Source organism: Meles meles, chromosome 2 (assembly GCF_922984935.1).
Source record: "Meles meles chromosome 2, mMelMel3.1 paternal haplotype, whole genome shotgun sequence".
NCBI lineage: Eukaryota > Metazoa > Chordata > Mammalia > Carnivora > Mustelidae > Meles > Meles meles.
In genome coordinates, this window is record NC_060067.1 from 18,783,008 (window position 1) to 18,810,143 (window position 27,136).

Consider the following 27,136-nt stretch of genomic DNA (forward strand, 5'->3'; position numbering starts at 1 on the left):
TTCCTTACAAATTAATTTTTTTTAATTTTTACAAAATTAATAATTTTGTAAAATTACTAAAACTTTACTCTTCTTTAACCAACAAATGATTAGTTGAATTATATATATATTACGTATGGATTTGAATCTTGCTTTTTCCGATGTAATAAGAAATGAAAAAATCTTTCTGATAACAAAAATTATTTTAAATATTTAAAAATTTTTTTTAAGTTTTAAATATTTTTAAAATGTGTCTGAGAAGGAAAAAAAAAAGGTTCAAAAAAAAAAAAATCATGGGCTTTGTACCCAAAAGGAGCAGTCACATTTACACCATCATATAGCAAGTAATTTTAGGTGAATTTCTTAAACACCATGTACCTCAGCCTCCTCATTAGTAAAATGAAACATAAAAGGCAGTAAAAATATTTTGAGATCCACACCCCAGTAGCCTTAGCAATCTTTAAAATCACTGTAATGACAGGGCAACTGAGGTATTACTTTGAATGTCTGTTAAATCTCATCAGAACTTACATTCTTCCAGAGTCCTATGGTATCCAATTAAAACAGTGACAGAATTGATGTTCATAACCTGCTTCATCCCTTTCCATATGAATTTAAGCTATACTGAAGTTGATTACTACAGTGTTTTTATCCTATATAGATAAAGAGAAAATTTTATCTCCCCTTTTCAGAAAATTCTCTCTTTCCTTGGTTTTATCTTTTAAACATTTTCCACAAGACGTCAAGTTCTACAGACTGACCACAAAGTGTAAAAGTACCTAAAAAACTGGAGATGGGGAAACAACTAATGTGATCATCCACTATAAATGAAAAAAAAAGTGATTCTTAGATTTTATAAATCAAATGAGCTTAAGGGATACAGTCAACAATACTGTAATGACTTCGTATGGTGACAGATGGTAAGTACACTTATTGTGGTGAGCATTTCATAACATATATACTTGTTGAAGCACCTTGTTGTATACCTGAAGCTAATATAATATTGTATGTCAACGATACTTGAAAGAAAATAATAATTCACTCATGAAAAAAACTCTAGACGATTTTAAAACAAACTCAGTATTATGCAACGTAAAAGAACAAAGACAAACATAACTAATGTTCAGCCATAAGCAGAAATGAAAAAAATATATTTGCTAAAACATCAATTCTCCTTCCCTTTTGTCTCATGACCTCTTTAACTCTTAATATAAATAAGATTCTCAAAGACTATCAGTTTATGTGAGTTATATTATTATGCACCATGTCAGAAATTAAAACTAAGAAATTTTTAAAAGTGCATTATTTCTACTGTCTTGATCTCTGCTAAGAAGGCATCAGATTTACCTACCATTGCTTTTGTACAATCAGTGGCTATATCTAATACAATAAAAAAGGCAAGCAATAAATTAGAATTATTATGAAAATAGTTTTGACCTTGTGGAATCCCTGGAAAAAACTCAGGAACTTCAAATTTCCATGAACCATACTTTGAGAACGGCTGCATGAAGAGTTAATATTCCCCAAGGTCTGGAAAAGACAGCCAACACGATTCCCTTTAGCTTTTATCCTAACCTATCCTGAAATATTTTAATCACTTACTAAATTCTTAAGTTTCAAAGCACACATACGTAACATAATTTCATTCAAACTTAAATGAATAGCAAGCAATACTGCAAGCATTTCAGTAAGACTTTATCAAATATGTTCTCAGAATTGAAATGGGCTGATATGTTAACAAAGAGGTAAATGTCTTCCAGACAGGAAATTCCCAGCTTCTCCATATTCTCTACATTTCAGATTTTGATAATGGGATTTATCTTCCTTCCTTCCTTCGTTTCGTTTCCTTTTCTCCTTAATAAACTTGCACACAAAGAGTAATTCTTAAGGCAAAGACTTATATATTATAGTTTCTATGCCCATCTGTTCTTTTTGCTGCATAGAACAAGCATTCAATGGAAAAATACCTGATATGAGAGATTATTTTTGATCTGTTATAATTCATAAGAGAAATGCAAAATATAACAATTCTGTTAAAGGAATGAAGGAGAATACTCAAATTGAAAAACTCATGTATATATACATATAAATATGTATATATATATGCACAGTTACTGCAGAACACTTATTCAGTTATGTACACACAGAAACTGCCACTGACATTTCTTCTTCGACAGCTATTGTAAGAATTCTTAACCTCACCGGGATTGAATACAACAAAAACCAAGATCTTTTTGTCAGCTGTAAAATCCCCTGTAGTGGTAGTGATATAAACTGAAATCTAACTTTTCAAGAAGGGTGAGAAACAACTTTCTTTCTGCTTTCTTCCCTTCCTCACTCCCTCCCCCACTCTCTTTTTTCCCATGTTCCCACTGTGACTAAGGACATATGACAATGTAACCTTGATAAAATGCTGGTAGAAGATTAAAAGTAAAACTCAGATCACTCATTTAAGTAGAAAAAAAATCATCTTACGTTACATATTTAACATCTCTACTCAACAGAAAACTCTAAAGAGAGTATTTGTTAAATGTCTAGATTATGATCTTTGATTCCAAAAGAATTCAAGACGCAAGAAACATATTTATATCCATGTTTCCAGAAATAACTGCTTTTTCTTTGATAGTGTACCCACTGAAATGCCCACTAAATCTAATCTGATTTTAAAAATTCACTTTTGGGTGCCTGGGTGGCTCAATGGGTTAAGCCTCTGCCTTCGGCTCAGGTCATGATCCCAGGGTCCTGGGATCGAGCCCCACATCGGGCTCCCTGCTCAGCAGGAAGCCTGATCCCTGCCCCCCCCACCTCTCTGCCTACTTGTGATCTCTGTCTGTCAAATAAATAAATAAAATCTTTTTTAAAAATTCAATTTTTAGCTTAAAACAATGCATTAGGAATAGGCTTATAGACAGAAAATGGATTTATTATTGTGTGGCGTGGGAAGGAGATGGGGATGTTATCAGTAATGGGCATCAGGATCTTAAAGTGGTGATGGAAATATTTTAAAACTGATTTATGGTGATGTTGCATCACTTGGTAAACTGGCAAATTTACTTAAAATATCATTATACTTCAAGTGAGTGGATTATACGATATATATGTCATATGATATATAAAATATGATATACGATACATGATATATAAAAATGTCTCAATAATATTATATATAAAAATGAATGTAATGAATGAGAGAAGCCAGACACCAAAAAACATACGCTATATGAATTCATATATTAAACTGTAAAATGGGCAAAACAAGGTATTAGAAGCTCAACAGCAGTAAAACTTGGGGCAGGGGTAAAGTATGGCTGGTGCAGAGTTTAAAGGAATACCTTTGAGATGCTGTTAACGTTCTAAGTCTTAACCTGAGCTTGGTTTGTGAAAATCCATTGAGTTATGTATATTTATGATATGTGCAATTTTCCATATGTATATTATACCTCAATAAATGTATACTATATACACAAATATTTTTCACAAATGCCTTTTCAATTTGAATAATAGAAGCAATTCTACATAAAGTAATACTGTTATACCACATATGTAAAATATATGTCCAAAAAGATGGCATGAGGAAGTCATATGATACTCAAACTTCCCACATTTTTTTTTATTTTCATTTTATTTATTTTTTTCAGTGTAACAGTATTCATTCTTTTTGCACAACACCCAGTGCTCCATGCAAAACATGCCCTCCCCATTACCCACCACCTGTTCCCCCAACCTCCCACCCCTGACCCTTCAAAACCCTCAGGTTGCCCCAACCTCCCACCCCTGACCCTTCAAAACCCTCAGGTTGTTTTTCAGAGTCCATAGTCTCTTATGGTTCGCCTCCCCTCCCCAATGTCCATAGCCCGCTCCCCCTCTCCCAATCCCACCTCCCCCCAGCAACCCCCAGTTTGTTTTGTAAGATTAAGAGTCATTTATGGTTTGTCTCCCTCCCAATCCCATCTTGTTTCATTTACTCTTCTCCTATCCCCCTACCCCCCCATGTTAGCAAACTCAACACCCAAAGAACAAACAATCCAATCAAGAAATGGGCAGAGGACATGAACAGACATTTCTGCAAAGAAGACATCCAGATGGCCAACAGACACATGAAAAAGTGCTCCACGTCACTCAGCATCAGGGAAATACAAATCAAAACCACAATGAGATATCACCTCACACCAGTCAGAATGGCTAAAATTAACAAGTCAGGAAATGACAGATGCTGGCGAGGATGTGGAGAAAGGGGAACCCTCCTCCACTGTTGGTGGGAATGCAAGCTGGTGCAACCACTCTGGAAAACAGCATGGAGGTTCCTCAAAATGTTGAAAATAGAACTACCCTATGACCCAGCAATTGCACTACTGGGTATTTACCCTAAAGATACAAACATAGTGATCCGAAGGGGCACGTGTACCCGAATGTTTATAGCAGCAATGTCTACAATAGCCAGACTATGGAAAGAACCTAGATGTCCATCAACAGATGAATGGATAAAGAAGATGTGGTATATATACACAATGGAATACTATGCAGCCATCAAAAGAAATGAAATCATGCCATTTGCGACGACGTGGATGGAACTAGAGCGTATCATGCTTAGTGAAATAAGTCAATCGGAGAAAGACAACTATCATATGATCTCCCTGATATGAGGACATGGAGAAACTTCCCACATTTTGATGGAGTTTTTGTCCAACTACTAAGAAGAACTCCAACAGGACTCTGTATTGACGATGGGGATAGCATGAAGCGAGTTTATCATCAATTTATCGAGGTTTCTTAACAGCATGTGAACTCGGTCTGTGGGGAGGTTGTTGGGGTGCTGGCCTCAGGAAGTGCCACCTTTCAAAGAGGAGTTGGAGAGACTAGATAGTGCAGAGAAGGCACCAATAAGCTTTGGAAGCCATGGCAGGATAGGTTGGGTGAGGAGTCACTGAAGGGAATCTGTCCCCTCATGCTCTTTTTGGTGCCTTCTATGCCTAATATATCTTATCTATCTAATATGCTATAAATCTAATATCACTTTGGTCTCTTCTGGTTCCACCAATGCTGCCATCCTTCAAGGACCAGCTGAACCTTCCCTCTCCAGTGAACACTCTTTAAAATAATCTGGCCAAAAAGAGCTTTCCTCCTTTTTTTCAACTCCTCAACAAACATAAATGATGTAAAAATAAAACACTGAACAAATAATCTAGCTGTTTGTGTATTATCTGCCAAAAAGCTATAGGTGTGTGGGCAGGAACCATGCCTGCCTTATTCATCCACCAAACTCCAAAGTTGTCATGGGCACTGCATGTTACAGAATTTCAAGTGTTGGTGGAGTTAAAAATGGAAATATTTCCATTAATAGCTGAAGAGAACGCGAAACCTCAGCTGCATTCAAAATGTAAAATTTTTGCACTTATCAGTTGCCAACAGTCATTTTTCGCATTTAGGTTCTAAAGCTATATGTACCATTTTTCAAATCTCTGAAACGTGTAAATGTAAAACAGAAAGAAACAAAAATCACTCAGATAATAGAATTAAGATTTTAAGTGGCATGACACCATCAGAGAGCACATTTAGTTACTTATTTACACACCGTTAAACATCAGAAGGTAGTTTTAGGTAAAATCAACAGAAGGTCTGCCCTCTAGAAGCCTGCAATTTACTTTAGACAAGGCATCTCTGGGGTGTGATAATACGGGTTCATTAATGTTTAGCTGCCATAAAGAAGGATGCAGACGGTAACAAGTGAGTGAGAACAGAAGTTCTGAGAAGGATAAGGAAATGTGTTCTGACATTTTAATAAGTCTTCTAGTAGGATAACGAAAGAAGAGGAAAAGCACAGAACTTCCGGAGGGGATGAGGGCAAAATGGCGACAGGACACACTTGGATTTGAGAAAACGAGGTGTCATCCACAAGACAGTGAAGAGTCTGGTTCCTCTAGAGAACATTTCAGTCGGCAAAGTTCTACTGGGGAAAAATATGGACATTACGTGCCATACCCTTTTGATGCGCGTCCCCAATTTCTTATACAAAACTAACTTTTTATTATACAGTTTTATTTATGTATTTGTTCAATGTGTATTCAAAGATCTACATGAAAACTATTTCATGTCTATCCTGGCCTATGACACATCTAATTTATGAGGCTGAAGTGAGTTACGAAGGTTGTTTAACAAGGTTATATAAGGATACACAAAAACATTTTGTATTTTGTAATATAATTTTCCGATCCAGAGACACACTTAAAAAAGTGTAGACCCTGATACAATGTATTTCTAGAACTTTAAATGAGTGAAAACAGTAACTATCTAAATACCTCTTAGAAAAGTTTCCCCGTTATAATCTAAATTCAAATGGGTCATTGAAGCTCTCCGTAGTTATTATTATGATACATCCACATCATAATTAGAAATTATTAGCATTATTTAACATGCTGTCACTGAAAACAGTGAAAGTTCATTAACTATAAAGCAGCTGAAGCAGACATGGCCATCTCATCTCTTGGGAACTTACAAGATGGAACCTGATTTCTTCTAAGAGTCAAAAGCATTTAATTAGGGCAAGTATAAATGTAGTATATTTAGCAGTCCAAATACAACCAAGGAATTCGCCTCCATGCAGAAGTAACCACAGTTATTTGAGCTGACAACTCTTACTTGAGAAACCACCAGGGGGCTTCCACAAATGATTCACTCAGGGTGCTTAAAGCAATTTTATTCTTCAGATTTGTCACTTTACAGACACATCCCATATAATTCAGCAGCTTGAGAGGATCCATTGTAACTATTTTCTGCAATAATTATAAGATTAAGGGCTTATTTTGGGAGACATTAATAATATCAATAAAAGGATTAAAACAATTTCAATGAAAATCATAAAGAGATTAAAGAGCCACTGAAGTTAATGCTTCTGCCACATTTAAAATGAAAAGCTAATCACAGAAAAGCAGAATTTCCTCCTCAACCCACATCTCAAATGGATTCAAAGAATCTATTTTTTTGTTTGTTGGGTCCGGCAGAAATAAATAAAATAAAATAACCATTTAATCTTACTGCTCATTCATACTCTGCGTGGAAAACCACTCAGGACAGACACCGTTATAACACCTACACATGATAAGTTAATTAGATTTCTTTTAGGCATAACATCAGAGAATTTAACCATAGTTGGAGGCATGTCAAATGTGTAACAGGAAGAGACACAAAATGAGATATAACAATGAAAGAGACACACAAGAAGAACCAAATGCAACCAAACTTCTATCACATGGAATCCCCAATTTAAAAACCCTATTTCTCATTAGTATTCACCTTAGCATAAGTTAGTGTTTCAGAAATAGACAAAAAAAGCCCTCAGATTTGCCCAGAGAGACCATTATCCTTCAAGTATACTACAGATGTTTTGATCATCAAAAACCAGGCATGTTATAATTTATAGTAATAATTTATACAATTATTTGTAAAAAATAAGATACTATCAATATATAAATCACACACAAAGATACATATCAGAATTTAAGGTATCAGAATTTTAGACGAAAAGCTAAAAATAATGCAGGCTTTCTCAAGCACAAGAAAGATAAGCCTTGAGAACAATTGTTTTTGTTTTATATACTTGAGTTTGTTTTTTACATATGCCATGATTTCCCCTATATTTTAAGAACTCTTTAAATAATAGAAGAAAATAATTGGCTAAATAAAAATCCTATTGAAAAAAACAATTCACTAAATAAGTAATTTATTCATTATTTTAACATTACTTTGTGAGCATATTTAGTCAGAAAGTATGAATGCTTATAGTAAATGAATGACTTTACTAATTTCTAAGAAATCATAGTAATACTGAACAAATATCTAAGATATATATATATATAATATTTAGCTAATTTATCAAGAAATCTTAGTATAATTTAAACCTTGCATAGTATGGATTCCCATCGACAAGTTTTGCTAGAATTGAAGACTTTCTTTTCCTTATCCAGTGATATTATATGATAACTTAATTTATATTATTTGAATATGGTAATATTTTGAATAGCTTAAATGAATTACACTATATACTAGATAACAAAATAATACTTTTTCATTGTTTTTCAAGGCCAAATAATCACTAATCAATAGCTCTTTATTACATTTTGATAAATGGTTATGAAAATTATCTATTAACTTTAATTTTTTTTCATACACTGACAGAAAATATTTATTAGCAGTAAAATAATTTTTCTGTAATTTCTGGAGAAAATTACAAAAGTCTGTTTTGGAAACTGTGAAAAATAAATTTCGTTTCTTAGCTATTGAGCCCAGTTCTAGGGAAGTCAGAGTATATCATGAAACTTAATAATAATCTAATAAATTTTAATAATTTCCAAATGCCATTTGCAATCTCTAATGCTAGCATTTTAGTGATATGGGAAACCGTTAACTTGAAAAAGTAGCTCAAATTATTTTAAAATATATAATGCTATTTGTGTTCTTACCTATGCTCAGTATGTCACACAGACTCATGGTTAAGAATTTATACTAAATGCACACACAAAAAAAGAATATTAGAAGTATCATACCTTTGAGACATAATCTTATAGGCATCTGGCAGATAGCATCGTATGTTCTCCATCTGAGCAGGGTCAGAGTCACAAATTTTGTCATCAGTCCTTCCATAGTTGGCACTTTCTATCATGATGACATCTGTTCCTGGACAGCGGAGCTCTATGGGGTAGCTCTCACAGGAGAGCTCTCGGCGGACCACAGCCATCGGAATTGGGGCACGGCTGAAAGCTACCGGAAGGAGGAGGAAGAAATATTAAGTCATCTTTATTACATACAAAGGAAAAGTACATGTGTTTGCTTTTCCAGTGTTTGGGATAAACTAATACCAAAAAATAAACCAGTGCAATTCACAATTTTAATTAAAATAGAATATTTTTCACTTTAGTAACTTTACAAGATTTTTTAAAATCTCAGAGTAATAGCTATTTCATAAAACCTTACCTAACACAGTTTTCTTATAAATAAAAGGAAAAGAACACTCAGATTTTCTAAAACTTTGGCTGGTATATGAGGCAAAGTCTATGTAGAAATATTATCAAGTGCATAGAGATTCTCGGGAAAACCTCAGGGGTTTTGTGTGTGCCTTGTTTCATTTTGTTTTATGGAAGCTATTACCAAAAATTGCATTTTTAAAAAAAGATTTTATTTATTTATTTGACAGAGAGAGAGGGAGACAGAGAGAAAGCACAAGCAGGTGAACACCAGAGGGATAGGGAGACGCAGCCTCCCCACTGAGCAGGGGGCCCCATGCAGGGTGCCATCCCAGGACACTGGGATCATGACAGGAGCCGAAGGTAGATGCTTAACCACTGAGTCATCCAACAAAATCACATTTTTGTTGAATTTATATAATCGTAAGGATTCTATTTCCATTTTAAAATATGGTTTCATTTTTCAGTAATAATTAACATAATCAGTATACTTTATAATGTAATTACACTGATAATAAGAGTTCTTTAGGAAAATAGAGATTTATATGGAGAAAAATTAAATTTTCCTTCAGCTCTCTCCACACACTCTCCCCCACTATCAAGAGATAACCAGTTAGCATTGTGGTGACCTTCTTATTAGAATTTTCTATAGAAAAATAAATAGAAATTATATATTTCTTCCTACACTTCTTTATAGTTTATTCAGGTAGTATTACACTACACATGTGGTTTGATACCTTGATTTATTTTATTTATTCCTTTAATGAACATGTCTTTTCATTTCTGTACTGTAGTCCTCATTTCTAATGGCTGCCTTTTATATACCTATAAACCTTATATAATATATCTTATGTTGATGAACATTTGGGAATGTCCATGTGTTTTTGTCATAGTACTGTAAGGAAGTATAAAAATATTTGTGTACCATAACTAAAATATTTTAGAAAACCAAACATATTTTATAGTGTATTTTTATAAATGAAACTGATGGACCAAAGGGAAAATATATTTCAAGCTTGGCAAAAATCAACAACTAGATATCTAAAAAACTTAATAAACAGGTATAGTTCTACCAAAGCACTTCTCATTTCAAAACAACATATTGCCAATTCCCTTAAATTTTGCCAATGTAGTAGACAAATAGTGGTACAATATCCTTCTTAAAAATTTTTCAGTATTCTGGGGCGCCTGGGTGGCTCAGTGGGTTAAGCCACTGCCTTCGGCTCAGGTCATGATCTCAGGGTCCTGGGATCGAGCCCCGCATCGGGCTCTCTGCTCAGCAGGGAGCCTGCTTCCCTCTCTCTCTCTCTGCCTGCCTCTCTGTCTGCTTGTGATCTCTGTCTGTCAAATAAATAAATTTAAAAAAAAATCTAAAAAAAAATTTTTTCAGTATTCTATTTGTACAATGGAATATACTTTCATGTTCATCAACCTTTCAAATTCCTTTTATTTATCAATTGCTTGCTTACATGGTTCACTATTGTAAAAGTTCTTTGTTTAACAAGAAATTTTTTAAAAAATTGGTACTTTATATTTGTGGCAAATATGCTCTTTTAGTTTGTTGATTTTAGATGTTTGCTGAACATATATATATATATATATATATATATATATATATATATCATTTTTACACAGGGAATTACCCATCATTTCATGTCAAATTTATGTTTCCCACTCCAAGACTGTGAACATAATCAGTAGGAAGAAAGTCAAATGTTTAATTGTAAAAACTCAAGTTTTCTTTTAAAGGTGTAAAATTGAAATTCTAACTTATGTTTTCCAATCATCTACTAAGAAGATTTCCATATACTAGGAATAGTTATAGAGATACATACATGAAAGCTATAAATATGTATTAATATTTGATTAGCTCACTAATGTGTATATATATAAAATATGTATTTAAATAAATATATGCAACTTTTCTTGTAACTTTTTTTACAAAGCATAAAATGTGAAAATAAAAGAAGGGAGGAGAGAAACAATGAAGTGAAAATAGAGTGGAGGTTGAAAGAAATTGTGTTGCTATAAATATTTTCACTTGAAACTTAACATAAATATTGATTTGGGGGGCGCCTGGGTGCCTCAGTTGGTTAAGCTCACCTTGGGCTCAGGTCACGATACGGGAGTCCTGGAATCGAGCCCCATCTTGGGTCCCTGCTCAGTGGGAGTCGGCTTCTCCCTCTCCCTCTACCCCTGCTCATGCTCTCTAGCTCACTTTCTTTCTCAAAAAATAAATAACCTTTAAAAAATAAATTGATTTGGTTTGTGAAACCATACGATTATTTCAAAATTGATAATGGTATTAGTTTTCACCTCATTTGTTCAATGTTTCGGAAAAGCTACAACTGTACCATACACTGCATGCATAACTTCTAAGCAGGTCCCTTAAGAGTTCAGGAATAGCACATTCAAGTAATTCCATTCTGGATGTTATTCAACATCTTGTTTGATCTGTCTCTCTCTCTCTCACATACACACATATATAGAAGAATTCATCGCATCCATATCATTCATCAGAGAGTTAACATAATTAGAGGTTGGTTGTAACATTATATTTAGTTTGCTCTTGAGTCAACATTTTGACAGGGTATTCCCACAATAGAGACACATCAAATTTCTGAAATATTCATTTATATTTTTGTTAAAATAAAATAAAATATCCTTATTTATCTATCATTTTGAAATTAGATGGTTGTTTAAACATGAAGTTATTTTTAATAATGAGGTTTCTAAAAAAAAGTGAGATTTCAGTTTTCAAGGATAAAGATATTTTCATTAATATATTTAGTATTTTAAGTAATGGAATCACTGAATAATAACAGTATTCCAATTTGGGGATCCAGTTTCATGACTTAGGTATGGAATTACAGAGGTTATTTATTTCATTTGGTTTTTATTTTTATTTTTTTTGTTTTTTATTTTTTTATTTTTTTTAATTTTTGGTTTTAATAAAAGGTTTTCAAAATCAGAATTTTCCAGGACATTTTTTAACATTTGCTAAAAGACAATTTGTTTCTTAACTTTGGTATAACTATTTTAAAAATAACATTGAAAGTGCTTCCAAACATTGAATTGATCTGGCTATATTTTAACTTAAACAATTAAGTTAAATTAAGTTAAAAAACGAGTTAATTTAAGAAAACAAAACAAGCAAATCATACACTTGCAGCATTTGTTTGACTAAGCGGACAATTTGCTTAATTAAATGCATCAGTCAAGTTTTGTCAAAACGTATACATAGGGAAAGCTTTATTCTGGTTCTTAACTGTCAAAAATATGATTTAGAACCAGACACTAGACAGTTGCAAAGCCAACTAAAATGTAGAGGCCAAAATTTTCCATGTATCTCTTTTGACCCTGTAAGAATTACATGAAAGTTATGTATCTGGCAATTTTTACAGAGAGCCTGAGTTGATTTGTAGATGCTTTCTTCCATTTAACATATAATTGCATTTGTATCAGTAAGCCAGTGATAAATTGCACTCCTAAATGATGGATGTTTTGTTTAAAGGAATGTATTACTGGAAACTGTAACATTATCTAATTAGCTATTTAAATTTTTTAATTATATTGCTAAATGCTTTAATCAGCGACCAAAATCCAATGGAAAAAATATGCTTAAGTTAAAAGTTTTTTTTTTGTTTTGTTCTTTTAACCATTCAGTTATGGTGCTAACAATGGAGAGATTTTGCTGAGTAGAGAAAAAATCCAAGACATGGGAAATGTTAGCAATACAAATGCAGGACAGTCCATAGAATTGTCTATTACATATTGTATTTGGGTAATACTGCCTTGGGCTTTGGGAAGCAGCTGTGAGAAAATAATTTGGGGCAAAGAAGGCATATTCTTGAACTCACTTATTTTTTTTTAAGATTTTATTTATTCATTTGACAGAGATCACAAACAGGCAGAGAGGCAGGCAAAGAGAGAGGAGGAAGCAGGCTCCCTGCCAAGCAGAGAGACCGATGTGGGGCTCGATCCCAGGACCCTGGGATAATGCCCTGAGCTGAAGGCAGAGGCTTTAACCCACTGAGCCACGCAGGGGCCCTTGAACTTACTTTTATACCATGAGTTAATCTGCTATAACAAGGAACAGAGTATTAACATTAGATGTATCATGGATATTAGCTGAATAAATTGGAAAAACCTTCTGATGTAAAATCTGATAACCGGGTAGGATGCCGCACTGGGGAACTATCCACTGTCCATGGGACCAAGGAGGCTTGGATGAAATGAAGCTTCTCTACGACGGACAGGCAGAACCTCACAAACACCCCAGTTCCACGGCAAGCACACATCTACCGAAGAGTCTCCTGACCAGGGATTAAATGACACTGCTCTTGCTCACCTGTGTCAGCACAAGTCACTTCCATGTTTTCTTTTCTGAGGCCTCAGCCAGTGGGCAGTGAAAACCTCTTCTCCACCTCCTTGGGGCTCTCTGCTCTACTGGTAAGCGGCTTGGTGACATTTGACTCAAAATGCCTGAAGTCCTTGGTGAATTGTGGATGATAACAACAAAGGCACGAGTCTCGGGAGGTGAGGTGTGGGTGGAGGCAGGGGTTAAATGCTGGTGACCAAGCCCAAGCCACATGCCCAAGGACAAGGCTCAGAGACTTGCTAGGATAACCCTAGGGCACTGGAGGGGAGCTTACAAAGAAGGGAGTGGCAGTTGGGATACTGATTTTAAGACAAAGGATATCAATAAGAATAACAGTAAACTCAGACACAGAGGCAAGGAGCTACACTCAGTGGGTTGAGAGCATAACACTGTAGAATGTATTCCATTTTAAACATGTTGAGTTTAAGGAGTCAGGATAAACACTGAACACTTAAAAATGTATAACTGTTGAGGCACCTGGGGGGCCCAGACGGTTAAGCTTGGGACTCTTGGTTTGGGCTCAGGTTGTGATCTCAGGGTGGTGACATGGAGCCCTGAGTGTGGCTCCCTGCTCTGCATAGAGTCGGCTTGAGTTTCTCTCTCCCTTTCCCTTTGCCCCTCCAGCAGAGTGCCTGTGCTCTCTTTCCATCCCTCCCCCACCCCATTCTCTCCCTCTCTCTCAAATAAATAAATAGATCTTCAACTCTCAGTTGGACTCAGGAGTAGAATACAGACTAAAGCCATGGGAAGGGCATGAAGTCGTGCAGGGAGCATCATTAGAGAGGAGAATGAATGCAGAAGTCGGAATATCAGTGGACACTGAAGAAATGTTGGAGAAGCGCGTTGCGGAGTCACACAGAGAGGGGCTCTGTGTATCTCTTCAAGGAAGAGATAAACTGAGTAAACTAACTAACCTGACTACCATTTACCACGGCTTTGAGGGTATGGAAACTTAACTACAGGACAGAGGAATCAAGCAGGTGTGTGCACACACGTGTACCTGTGCACCTATCTCCTTGGGCCAAGCCTTCAATGCCCTGTTCAAACCTCATTTTTCCATGAGTTACTCCACATATTCAAAAATATACTCACAAAATAAAGCCTGTAGCCTAATTTCCATTTAACAGAGACTGAAATCTTCAGCCTGCTCTATATGTTTATTTGTTGTGAATACAAAAATAATAGCAAAACAGATTATATTTGTGTTTATTTACCATTCCTTTACCTTCATACTTTAACCCAAAGCCTGTGTATTTAAGTAAAACTAAATTCACTAAAAGATTTTTTTTTTAAAGAATGTAAAATAGAAGACAAATTTAGCAGTAAGGACAAAATAATTGCTTTAAATGAACAGTGACAGGGAACATTTTTGATCTATATTTAGGAACAAAAAAAAATTGCACGACTTGGTGATTGGCTGAACATGAATGGTAAAAGGGAGGGTAGTAAAAATAAGCATAAGCAACTGGCTATAGTTTCATGAAAAAAAAATCTTGTAAGAAGTTGAATACAGGTTAATAACTCAGAAAAGAGATCTTTATAAATTTGGGAACTAGAGCAATAAATAAGATAGTAGATAAGTAGGTAAGATAACCTAGGGAGGGAGGATAGGTTTTATTAAAGAGCTTCCTATGGCAGTTTTCAAGTATGCTCACTCTTCTTTGTAAGTCCTCCATTTTGCTTTCCCCTTGAACGTGGGCTTTACTTAGGTACTCACTTCTAATGGACATACTGTGATAGTAATGAGTGTATGTGATTTCCAAGTGTTGTTCATTAACAAGATATTGGAGCTTCAGTGTCCCTCTTGATAACTCATTCTATGCAAAGCCAACCACCAGGGAACACTGGACCAGCCCAACGAAGAGATCCAGGTAAAGAACTGAGCCCTCTTCTGACAGACAAGTAAGGAACCTTGGCAGCTGATGCTCCAAACACCAGAAAGCCTTCCTTTCAGTAACCACAAAACTTTGAGATCCTGAGCCAGAATCAACTACTTAAACTACTCCCAAATTCTTAACCTAAAAGAAACCATGGGAGATAATAAACACTTACTGTTTCAAGCCACTGGAGAAATGTTCAAAGGGTGGACTGTGAAACTTGTACACGGATACTAAAGAATTACCAAATCAATAAAAGAAAAATATTATAAATGACCTACACAGAAAGTCTAATATTACCATCCCTTTGGTCAAATATCACTTAAGCCACCAGATTTTATACATATACACATATGTGTACATATATAATTTTATTTTATTACATATCATTTAATTTATATATAAATAGGTATAAATACAGTCTTCAGCACTGAAAAATGATTACTAATAGATGCTAAAAACATTTTTTTCTGCATGCAAATAATCATAAGAGGAGAAAAAAGGCTTTTTTGAAAACTTTAAAATGAAAAGGAAAGAGATCGAGTTTCCTATAAGAAAGAAGTAGAATTATTTGTGAATCAAAGCCAACGATTTTATTTTTTATTTTTTTAAATATTTTCAGTAGCCTTTTTTCTTTCTTTTTTTTTTTTTTTTTGGTTAAGATTTTTGTTTATTTATTTGACAGAGAGAGAGACAGTGAGAGAGCGAACACAAGCAGGGGTTCGGGGGTAGGAGAGGGAGAAGCAGGCTTCCCTCTGAACAAGGAGTCCCACACAAGGATCCATCCCAGGATCCTGGGATCATGACCTGAGCCGAAGGTAGACGCCTAATGACTGAGCCACCCAGGAGCCTCAAAGGCAATCATTTTAAGGGCATTTCTTAATTACAAAGAGGGACACACAATCAGGAAGTGGGCTAGTTTCTACTTATTGCTAATGACTTTAAAAAATACTTCATTACTGGGGCACCTGGGTGGCTCAGTGGGTTACAGCCTCTGCCTTCGGATCAGGTCATGATCCCAGGGTCATGTGATCGAGCCCCGCATCAGGCTCTCTGCTTGGCAGGGAGCGTGCTTCCTCCTCTCTTTCTGCCTGCCTCTCTGCCTGCTTGTGATCTCTCTGTCAAATAAATTTTAAAAATCTTAAAAAAAAAAAATACTTCATTACTTAAATGCTGCCAAAAAGCATATATTCCCAATTTTGAGTTTCAACAAAGCCTATGACATAATTTTCTTAAATGTTTTTTTTTTCTGTGTCATTTTACATGCCAGCACATTTATCCAAGTTTTAAAAAGTGTGCTCTGAAAATCAAGTCCAAAATATTTGGCAGGAAAAATAATATTTAAAACCTAATGAAATATCAACCTATCATCTACTTTCTTCAAAAGTACATCTGCTATCAGTAAACCTCTAATACACTGAATTTCAACATCTCTATTTCAGCAAAAAACATATATAATTTAAATATTATAGTATTGAATAAAGTGTAACACAGTGATAGATAAAACTGATACCCTAAATGAATAACCAAAGGCAATTATGTTCTGAGGGCAAAAAACAAAGCAAAATAAAATAAAACAAAAAAAAAATTTTAAAAACCTAAAAAACATGAAATTTAAAATTTCTGAAATTAGAGGGAAAAAAGTACTAATGAGTGGAATATTAAAAAACAATGCTGAGCTATACTTTTGACTTACAGAGCTTCAGCATGAAGGTAACATTAATCTTACTTTTTGAAGTTATCTATACAAAAATGGTGGCCTTCAAGAGAAATTCTCCACTCAGAGAATGTATAAAAAATGAGGCAAGTATTTGGATAAAAGAATTTCTGTCTCCTTGTTATCACTTTTCAACATTCATATGTCAATAAAATTATATTCCACAGTATCTTTCAATGATGTTTATGAGGGGTAAAATTTCTAAAACTGTGTCAATTTCCACTTTTCACAATTATCTGGTTTGTTTTCTATATGTCAAAAACTCAAACCTGGCTGTTCAAAATATTCTTAGAGATAAAGATGATCAAAAATTCAGTAAATACAATCATAAAATGCAAAGAAATGAGGAAGATATGCTAATACAATTTTCAATATATATTGATCATCTACAGTGTGGCCACTGGGAGTTATTAAACATAAGCCATGGGTGTTGTTTGAATTTTCCCACCACACTGGAGATTATCTCAGACCTAGGTGTTATTCTTTTCAGAATGAGATTTCAAAATCTGGCAGAAGGATCTTCAATGTTATCACATAAAATCAAGAAGATGTAAAAATTCATGCATGTGATGATCAATTTTATGTGTCAATTTGACTGGGCTAGCGGACGCCCAAGTAACTGGTAAAATATTTCTGGGTATGTCTGTGAGGGTGTTTCTGGAAAAGAGCATTTGATTCAGTACACTAAGAAAGAAGATCACCGGGGCACCTGGGTTGTCAGTGGGTTAAAGCCTCTGCCTTCCGCTCAGGTCATGATCCCAGGGTCCTTAGATAGAGCCCCACATAGGGCTCTCTGCTCAGCAGGGAGCATCCTTCCTCCTCTCTCTCTCTGCCTGCTTCTCTGCCTACTTGTGGTCTCTGTCTGTCAAATAAATAGTAAAATCTTTAAAAAAGAAAAGAAAGAAAGAAAGATCACCCTCCAATTTAGGTGGGTGTCATCCAATCTTCTGAGGGCTCGAAGAGAACAAAAAGGCAGAAGTATGAATTTTCTCTAAGCTTGAACTGGTATATCCACCTTCCGTAGCCCTCTGATGGTGCTTCTGTTTCTCAAGAAACTGGACATGGACTAGGACTGACAACAGTGGCTCTCCAGATCTCAGGCCTCTGAACTCAGACTGAGACTAATACAACTGCCTCCCCAGATTATCAGGCCTTCGAGTTTTGATTGGAACTATGCCATTGGCTTTTCTATGCTTCCAGCTTGCAAACAGCAAATCGTTGGACTTCTCAGCCTCCATAGTTACATGAGTCAATCCCTCATAATAAAATCTCTTTATATTAATATACAAATATAACTTTTTACATATACATATATATGTCTCTATATATGGATCCGTATGTATATCCAAAAAATAGATATTTGATACATAAAATTCATGGTTTTAGAAATTAAATTCCTCATCAATATAGTTCAGCACAATCTGGAGAACACTGATTAATAATGTGACTGTTGCTAAGGCCCCAAAAATCAAGAGATGGTATCCATCATTACTAAAAACAAATGGTTATAGGACATTGACAATAAGATAAGAAGAGTGAAAGTCTGGAGAAGGGTAGGGCAGATGGGATGATGATTCAGAGCAAAAGTACTGAGAATCTTCCTAAGTGTCTCCATGGGACTTCAGAAGCTTATAGTTAAGAGAATGTGCATGCTATGCAAGGCTTAAAACATTATGAAGCACAGTGAATTACACAGAACAGATTAAAAAATGATGGAGTGATAAACATGTGCTTGGGTGCTTAAAAAAGATTTTTTGAAGGCAGCAAACTTGAGCTGGCTATTAAGCATGAAACAAATGTGAATACGGGAGAAAAAAATGGTAAAATATTCCAGGTAAAAATTCTGAGCAAACAAAGATACATTTAGAGTTCTGAGGGAGGCTCCCAAAGACATATCTGCATTTCCATGTTCATTGCAGCATTAATCTTAATAACCAACACATGGAAACTATCTACACATTTATCGATGGGTAAATGGATAAAGAAGATGTGGCATATATATGTATACACACACACACATTTCATTATATATATTATATATTTCATTATATATAATGAAATATTATTCAGTCATGTGAAAGAAGGAAATTCTGCCATTTATGTACAACATGGGTGGATCTTGAATGTATTGTGCTAAGTGAAATGAGACAGGAAAGGAAAAAAATACTGTATGATATCACTTAGATGTGGGATCTAAAAGAGCCAAACTCAGGAGAATAGTGGTTGCTAGGAGATGGGGTGAAAAATGGCAGGATGTTGGTCAAAGGATATAAACATTCAATCATAAGATGAGTAACTTCTGGGGATCTGGGCATCTAGTGTATAAAAGAGTGATTATAGTTAACAATACTGTATTATATACTTAAAAGTTGCTAAGAGAGTAGATCTTAAATGCTCTCACCACAAAAATAAGTGGCAATTACGTGAGGTGATGGAGAGGTCAAACCCTATTGTAGTAATCATTTTACAATGCATGAATGCATCAAATCATCACACTGTACACCTTAAACTTACACAATATTATATGTCAATTAAATATCAATAAAGCTGGGGAAAAAAGATATATCCACAAGAGAATCAGGAGCAGATGGCAGACAGAACTAAGTATTAGTCAAATCAGAAATATCATTACAATCAGATTCAGCATATAGCCCAAATTATATAGGACAGTATAAGATTACAACATAATAACATAATAATATTAATAAAATTAATCTTAAAAAGCATTAGCCAATAGATTGTTTGAACAGTGAAAGATATTAGATAGTAGGAAGGAAGATAAAAGAGTCTGGAATTAATGAGCAAGATACTGTAATAAGCTGTTTAGGGTGAGATGATGATGATAATTGCTAACATTTATGGAATGCTTTCCATGTGCTGGTGCTTTAAAAGTACCATTTTCTTTCACACCCAAACAATAAAAGCTTGGCAATATTATCATTCCCATCTAGAATACCAGGAAACTGCAGCTGAGCCAAAAAAGAATGGGAGGCATGAACAAGAAAGTTATGTCGGTAAGAAATGCAACGACCCTTCTTGTGTGTCACACAGAGCAAACAAAGAAAGAGTGCTTGTCTTGGGAAATGCATAAGGTATTATTAGACTATCACACTAACAATAATATAATCTTATAGATTGTCATTCCATTGTGACATTAAATCTAATTCCTGATTATGAAATGTAAGTTAAATATTCCATTTCTTATGCCTTGCAAGGTCATTTTGCTTTGTTTTTAAATAGCATAAAATATTATTCCTATTCTGACAATTTTAAGAAGTTCTTTCCTAACACTTTGATATTATATCACAAAGCTTAATACGAGAATTTTCTTTGTGTAAAAATCTACTGCAATAAGAGGGAAAATCACTAATTTTAAAATGTGACATTAACATTCAAGTGTAGCAATTTTACTTATATTGCAGTGTATAAATATGTAATGTTCTTTGTTTCAAATCAACAAATTTAAAGTTTATGTTATTCTTATGGTACAACCAAGAAAACCTATAGTCCTACAGATACTTTTCTTCTCTCTCTCTCTTTTTTTTTTTTTTTTTTTTTTGGATTTTATTTTTACTTATTTGTCAGAGAGAGAGAGTACACAAGCAGGGGGAGGCAGGCAGAGGGCACAGCATCTCCCCACTAAGCAAGGAGCCAGATGTGGGTCTTGATCACAAAACCCTGGGATTATGACCTGAGCCAAAGGTAGAGACTTAAGTGACTTGAGCCACACAGTGGTCCCTACCGTCCTACAGATTCTAATAGAAGAAACACATGGGAAATCTAGTGAAGAATAAACATAAGTTTTGAATACACAGTGGTGTCACAGATTAAAACTAAACAAAATTTAATTTTAAAGGAACTAAATTGTTAAACAGTGAATAAATGCTCTACTGCACAGCACACACCACTCAGAAATACAGGAGCAGCCTCACCTACATCCCTTTCCTCCTCCCCACCCCACCACACCACACACAGTATTCACTGGAAAGGATAAAGAGCTTTCCGTAGCTTATCATTTTTGTTTGTTTGTTTTATCCTAAAGAGGAGTAATACTAAGACATTTCTTTCTAACTCAGTAGCACAAATCCTCTGCAGAAGAGACTTTTAATAACCTCTTCGGTAATCTTCAAATCTGAAGAAACATACAACAGTGTTTATAAATCCTTTATCCACAAGCTCTACAACAGCATTAACATATATACTAACCCGATCAGTGTGGGACTGATGTATTTTCGATGTATTTCACCGGCACGTAGAACAATACATGAAGCCATAAGGAGCCGGACCAAATCCATCATCTCCACACTGTTACATTTGCTAGGCAAAGTTCCCTCTCTGTTCAACATTCATTCCACTGGAATGTATTTGTTAGGAGTATTTGTAAATTGACTATGCTGCTTACAAAATGAAATGCTTATCCTTTATTTTATTCCAAGTGAAAACTTTTATTAGCCATGTTTTCAACCAAATACATTTTCAGTAAGAAGCTGACTAACACTAAATACTAACAGTAAATCCTGGCTTGAAGACTGGGGATCTTTAAATATTTAGTCATATAAGTAAATGAGGAAATGTACTAACCAACCAAATCCCTCAACCTATGAAAGCCCAGATCTTTGCCAAATACTTGAAATGTGGTATAGGAAGAGTAGCCTGCTAATATTTTTCTTTTTTCCCATAAAACACTGATGACAATTTTCCATCCAAAGCAGAAAAAAATAATGAGAATGAGAAAAAGTCTAGCCAAATGAAAATATAAATGCTAGGCAAAACAAACAAACAAAACAAAAACAAATCAAAAAACAGCACCCATTGGATAATTCTGGACACTAACAAGATCCACTGAGTCACAAAAAGTGAAATCTGTTGGGTTACTTCAAAAATGAACTCTCACCTACCACCCTTAGCTTTGAGATGAAGCCACCAGTAGAATTCTGAATACACAGATTTTTACCTTCTTTTTGACAACAATAAGAAACAATACTAATAGGGACACCTGGGTGGCTCAGTTGGTTAAGCGACTGAATTCAGCTCAGGTCATGATCCTGGAGTCCCAGGATGGAGTCCCACATCAGGCTCTCTGCTCGCCAGGGAGTCTGTTTCTCCCGCTGACCTCTCTCCTCTCATGCTCTCCCTCTCATTCTTTCTCTCTCTCTCAAATAAATAAATAAAATCTTTAAAAAAAACACACACAACAATACAAATATACTGAAAGGCAGAAAAGCAGCTCACACACTTAACATCCTAAAACCTTATAAACTGAATTCCAAACCACATTAAAAAAAAAAATAATCACAGGAAATAGGTGATAAAATCTAGACCAAGGATTTTTTGTATATGTTAGAAAACTGTCATGAAATGCCATAGGGCATATAGAGTACTCTAGTGTATTTGTCCATCTCAAGCACAAAATAAACCAGTGAGGTTTGTAAAACACATTGTCCCACTTCCAAAAAAAAATAATAGAAAGTATTTATAGAATTCATTTACAGGGACAGAAGGCAAGTTTCTTGAAATCGGTTAAAATCAAAGTTACAATCAATCATTTACCCCAATGCTTCCTCAAATACCTAAACAAATAAATTGTGAAATAAACAGGAATTTTCAAGGCTGTGGTTGAGAAACACATCTTTTGTCATGCTTCAATGGTCAATATCAATTCTCCACATCACTTCATTTATTCATTCAACAAATACATATTTACAAATAAAATTGAAGTGCCAGACATTGGTCCAGGTTGTGGGTATTCAATGGTCAATAAAATATTGATTCATGACCTTATGGAATTTACAGTACAGATGAGGGCAAGGGATAAACATTAAAAACAAATGAACACATCATTAAATAATCCCCAATAACCATGAGAAGTATGATGGGGGGGGAGAAAAACCAAAAGAGAATAGCAGTTTCACCATCTTGAGCAACATGTCTATCTCTGGTGTACCCAAGAAAGTTGAGATTGTCCAAAATGATATTAACAAGAGTATTTTTAAAATTACTAAAATATAAATTTAAAATCTCATAATGTTCTATGTTACTGAAAATAAATTATTTCAATAAGTCTTGTTCAAATTCTTCTCTTCTTTCCTTATTTTATGTTTGTTCATTGTGAGAAATATACTCTTGAATTCCCATCCCCTATTTCTTCCATCCCTCTACCCAGTTCCCCTCTGGTAACCACCACGTTGTTGTCTAGAGTTAAGAGTCTGTTTGGTGGTTTATTTCCCCCCCCCCCCTTCCTTGCTTGTTTGTTTTTAATTTCACATGAGTGAGATCATATAGTATTCGTTTTTGTCTTAGTTTGCTCAGCATTATACTCTCTAACTCTATCCATATTGATACAAATTATTAATGGCTAAATAATATTCCATCACATATATATTATATATATTATGTATATCATGTACCAAGAAGTGATATATATCATATACCAAGATACATATATAGATATCTATATCTATATATGTATATCATGTATCAAGAAGTGATATATATATATATATATCACTTCTTCTTTATCCATTCCATCTATAGATGGACACTTAGGCTACTTCCATAGTCTGGCTATTGTAAATAATGCTTCAATAAAAATAGGGGTGAATGTATAACTTTGAATTAGTGTTTTTATATAATCTGGGTAAATATCCAACAGTTTGATTCCTGGATTGTATTTTTCACAGTGGCTACCTGACTCTGCATTGTCTTTATTCCTTTCTCTTTATTCTTTGCATATCTATCATTGCTTTTTGATTTGTGGTTACCATTAGGTTTTTACAACATCTTTTGTATATAGCAATGTATGTGAAGTTAATGATTGCTTAATTTTTTTTTTAAAGATTTTATTTATTTATTTGACAGAGAGAGAGATCACAAGTAGGCAGAGAGGCAGGCAGAGAGAGAGGAGGAAGCAGGCTCCCCGCGGAGCAGAGAGCCCGACGCGGGGCTCGATCCCAGGACCCTGAGATCATGACCTGAGCCGAAGGCAGCGGCTTAATCCACTGAGCCACCCAGGCGCCCCATGATTGCTTAATTTTAAACCCATTCTTTCCTCCTCTCCCCTGCAACGTTTTAGGAATAAGGTGTTATATTTTACATCCTTTTGTTTTATGAATCCCTTGGCTGATTTTTGTAGAAATATTTATTTTTACTCGTGTTTTTTTTGTTTGTTTTTTACTTTTCATACTCTCTCTTATGGTCTTTCCTTTCCACGCAGGGAGTCCCCTTTAATATTTCTTGCAGGGCTTGTTTAAGGGTTATGAACTCCTTCTGTTTTTTTGTTTGTTTGAGAAACTCTTTCTCTCTCCTTCTATCCAGTCTTGCTGGATAGAGTATTCTTGGATGGAAGATTTTTTTCCCTTTCAGAACTTTGAATATATCATGCCACTGCCTTCTGGCATGCAAAGTTTCTCCTGAAAAATCTGTTGATAACCTTCTGTGGTTTCCCTTGTATGTTTCTTGCTGTTTTATTTTTTTTTCTTTATCACTACTTTTTGCCATTTTGTTTACCATGTACCTTGGTGTGGACCTCCTTAGGTAAATTTTTTTAGAGATCTCTGTGCTTCCTGGATGTGGATATCTATTTCCTCCCCCAGTTCAGCTATTATGACTTCAAATGAATATTCTGCCCACTTACCTCTCCTTCTGAGATCTCTGTGATGTGAATATTATTATGCTTGCTCAAACGCTAAGTAGAAGAAGCTGAAAATGTACTATCACCAACAGATATTGACTTGAATCAATACATAGTTGAAGGAGAGAGCAGAAAAGATGATTACATTAAAATGACTTTCTGCAAGTCATACCAAAAAAGGATGAATGAAGAGATAAATTTGCATTTATTTTCCTACTTCAAAGCATCACTTTTTAAGAACATTTAAGCAAACATGATGAAAAGAATATGCTCATTTGTAACCAGAAGATTTTCAGATATTTGATTTAATTGGCATAGAATATAATAAATATTCCTGGGAAAGTGGATATAAAAGATGTAATCTTTAATAAATAATATAGAAGTTTTCTAATATTAATAATAAATTTTACTGAGGTAGTCTAATACAAATTTGCTACTCTTTCTATTTCTAAAAGAGTTTATGTGAGCAAATATATTTTGTAGATGTTAATAAGTCTCCAAATTATTATTTCAGGATTGTAAGGTAAAATATAAGTTATACTTAATGAATCATTTTAATGCCTAAAAATCTGCCTAACTCCAAGAAATAAATCCATCATTAGAAATACATAATTCTAAAATTAAAATTTAAGTTGATACATCTTCCTGTCAACCATATTGGATTCACTAAACTTAATTTTAATTATATCCTCCTAATCAACTATTTTTGAATTCATTTATCACGTGGATATCCTCTACTATTACCAAAATCCTTGTTTCATGTTGACTGTTGTTGCTATATTTCCTTAATCTTTAAACAGGATACTGTTCTTAATATTTGTTCTTAATATATAATTATTAATTTTTATATTACATCTTTATACTATTTCTATATTATATCATATATACTATATATTATGTATTATATATGTAATACAATATATAATATATCCTATTTCTATTTATAATAAGAATTATATTAATTGACTTATATTAATTATAATTATATTAATTAAAAACATAATCCTGTTTAAAGAATAAGGAAATATATCAGTAATAGTATACATTAAACAAAGACTGTTATTTATTTATTGTGTAGGATTATTTTTTTCAAATGTGAGACCAGATTCTGATGGATCCCAATACCTACCACTATGCTTAGCATGCAGTTGGTGTTCAATTTTTATTGAATAAACATTTTTACATCTGTAATGTTTAGTACTAATAAATAACTGTAACATTGGTCCTATGAGTTCACTCAAAAGACCCATAAATCTTATTTCAGAGATACGCTAAGAATTTGACATACTAAAAAATCCTAATTTTTGCAAAAGATGATCATTTACATAAAGATGCTTGGAGATTCCATTTACCAAAAGCATTTCTTTATTTGGGTGGTCTTAAAGATGAGATCATATCACAGAATGGGACCTTGAAAACACATGGAAATTTCACACTGGTAATAATTATAAATCTTTGCTGTAATTGCCCATGATATAAATTAATGCTGTACCATTTATGGGGAAAATGGATTGTGACATAAGTAAGGTATTTATTAATCACAAGTTGCTGCTATATTACCCAATTTATAGTATTTTGAGATACCATGTTGTCATAAATACCACCAGTTAAATGGTTTAAATTTCCTAAGATTATATAATGTGTCTATCAAAATATGTATTAAAGATATGCTCATCTGTAGTCTCTAAGATAATTCATACTGTCCCATAAATTGCTCTTTTAAAAAATATATGCACATTTAAAATCATGTTTCCTTTCTTATATTACAACATCTGAATAAACAAAGAATTTTAACTTCTAAGCTTAAGGTCAGACTGAGCTATATAAATTGATTCACAAAACAAAATGAAGACCATGAGAGATGAATAAATTGTGATTTTCAGTGAAGCAAAAAGTGACTCAAGGAAGAACAACTGCACAGACAGGATTTACTAAGAACGGAAGTTTCTTCTGTACTTACGGTCCTACGAGCAGTTTTAGTAATACGAGCAGTTTTAGTATGGAAACTGTAAGCCCACTGGAATTATGTTTGCACATTTTAAAAAAAGTGATGAATTGCATGATTACAGTGTTTTGTATGGTTTATGGTCTTGTTTACCATAACATTAAATCTCTTAAAGCAAATTTTGCCAAGAAAAGGGATTTAAAAGAAGCCAATACAATTTCTGTAAACTCTAACAAATATTATTAAAATCATCAAAAACACTCAAACAGTTCATTTTGGGAAAAATCATCTGATGTGAACCTCTTATTATTTGTAAGTTAATACCATTTATTTATCTATCTACTCAACCATTCATTCAACAAACAGCTGTTGAGTTTTATTATATGCCAAGAAAGAAGCTTTATTCTCTGGGAGATGAATATGAATATAATGAATATAAATGTTATGGTTCTTATCCAAAAGCTATTTATTCATGAGCAACTTTCTCAAACTTTTTAACTAGTAGCTTTCTTCTGTATTAAATGAGGATAATAATTTGAAACTGCTTCACAGGAATTAAATCAATTGTCAAGCAGTGTCAGGTGCATAATAAGTGCTTGATCAAAGTTGCATATCCAGTGTGTTTAGATCCTGCTAGAGTTTTAAGTGTA

At 34.1% G+C, this 27,136-nt stretch overlaps 1 protein-coding gene across 17 annotated transcripts in view; it reads right to left on the reverse strand.

Annotated features, from left to right (window-relative positions):
* Window positions 1–27,136, reverse strand: part of ADGRL3 (adhesion G protein-coupled receptor L3) — an 811,968-nt gene that overhangs the window by 414,194 nt on the left and 370,638 nt on the right. For all 17 annotated transcript variants that reach the window (XM_045993750.1, XM_045993732.1, XM_045993758.1 and 14 more), the window contains one exon: window positions 8,520–8,733. In XM_045993750.1, coding sequence (XP_045849706.1) covers window positions 8,520–8,733 — 214 coding nt within the window. The remainder of the gene's footprint in view (window positions 1–8,519; window positions 8,734–27,136) is intronic.